At 41.4% G+C, this 1748-nt stretch overlaps 1 protein-coding gene across 1 annotated transcript in view; it reads right to left on the minus strand.

The window, feature by feature from the left end:
- The window catches only part of TRPM7 (transient receptor potential cation channel subfamily M member 7), a 96683-nt gene that overhangs the window by 79481 nt on the left and 15454 nt on the right, over positions 1–1748 (minus strand). Inside the window, 1 exon segment of the mRNA XM_019504146.1 lies at positions 1102–1300. Coding sequence (XP_019359691.1) covers positions 1102–1300 — 199 coding nt within the window.

Genomic DNA, 1748 nt, shown 5'->3' on the forward strand with positions numbered 1-1748 from the left:
TAGGAGACTTATTGAGGGGTGGGTCTAAATTATGCCTAAGAGGCCCCTTAGGTATGTGGACTAAGAGGGACTTTCCTTTTTGGCCCCCGACTTGGGGAAGTGGCCCAAGTGCCTGTACTGGGTCGAGTACCCATTGGACTATTATAGGCCTGTGTTTCCCCGAGGACAAAGGGCCGAGAGATTTCCTTCTCGGGGTGGTGGCAGCTTACGTTACCCCTAGGCTAGTGAGTGTGCTCCAAGAAGGGGGCCAGACAGACGCGAGGCACCCCTAGGGAGGCACTCGGAGCCTGGAAGGTGGTTCGGCGCAGTGAGGTGGGTGGCTCAATGCAAGAGTGCCCCCTACTGGCCTGCCACAGGATGTATTAACAATAACAGCAGTAATATGAACAAGCAACATACCTAAATAGATAAAATTTTCATACAGTTTTAGCCAATGGGAAGATGGCATGAAGCAATTCATTTTTGCAAATGAAATTTCATTTTAACTATGAAATTTTTCCCCTAAGCTTGCCACCCTCTACTGCTTACAAGTCCTATCAACAAAGCTAACCAGCCCTAATAGTCACATGGAAACTCTGCAGTTAAGTGTGTGTGTGCATGTATGCGTGTGCACATGCACACATACTGACCAGAAATAATTTGAGATAACCGAGGAGAGACAGCTATGTCACAACATACATAAAGGGATTTTCATTTTCTTACTGTGAAATTTTTAAGGCTGCCTGCAGAAATTTAAAACAAAAAACCAAAACAAAACAGTGCTTTACTTCAAAACTTTGCATGCTCCTGTGATGAGCCCAGAGCATGCCCAGAAGAAGCACTGGGTTAGTTGGACACAGCTCACCCAATGTCTGTACAGATCGGGTGCTTTAGCGGGGGCTTTTTAGCACTTTATATAACAGTTGATTGAATCAACTTCAGAAAAAAAGCCCCACTGAAGCACCCAATCTATACTTTGACCCAGCTCTGCAGCGTCTGTAACATGCTGCTTCCAGTAAAATGTGAGGGTTTTTTGTTTTGTTTTTTTTTTTAATATCTGCAAGCAGCCTATATGTCAAGATTTAAGGTCAACTTCTCTCAACTGCATACATATATACATACCTTAGCTCTGTACGAATGAGAGCCACCTTGAAAGTTTATGACACCATAAGCATCAGTTGAAGTCTGCTCTGTGTGTTTTTCCACTGACCATTCTTCTATTTCCTGACTCAAATTTTCACCCAGTTTCACATCAGAGTATTTCATGGCAAGACTTGCGGTAAAGCAAGCATGTTGCCTGACCAATCGACCACAGCAGCACCTACACAGGATTGATGGATGTTATTTATAATAAAATATAACCTGAATTAATGGAATAATTAGAAGAAATTAAAGGTTTCTGTAAATCCTGTAAATTTCTGTACACCTGTAAAGGAAGTTTCTAAAATTCAGTTACACCGATCTGGAAGAAAACCTTTGGATAAGTCTGTTGCATCAAGACTGACAAAATAGAAAAAAAAAATCAAGCCTCATAACAGATATGACATGTAGCACAAAATCTCACTTCATATCTCTAATTTTTTTCAGACAAAAGAAATTCTGATAACAGAGCAAAAGTTGACTACAGATTCATAAGAATCACATAAAATGCTGATGCGTCTCACTCAGAACCTTAAAAACCACACAGAACAAGCAGTAAACTGGGGGCCAAATCATACTATAAGTATTCCTAAGGAGGAATACACATCCTCGTCAATTAGCAAGGAGTC

This window comes from Gavialis gangeticus, unplaced genomic scaffold (genome assembly GCF_001723915.1).
Source record: "Gavialis gangeticus isolate Ggan-Ray unplaced genomic scaffold, GavGan_comp1, whole genome shotgun sequence".
Taxonomy (NCBI): Eukaryota; Metazoa; Chordata; order Crocodylia; family Gavialidae; genus Gavialis; species Gavialis gangeticus.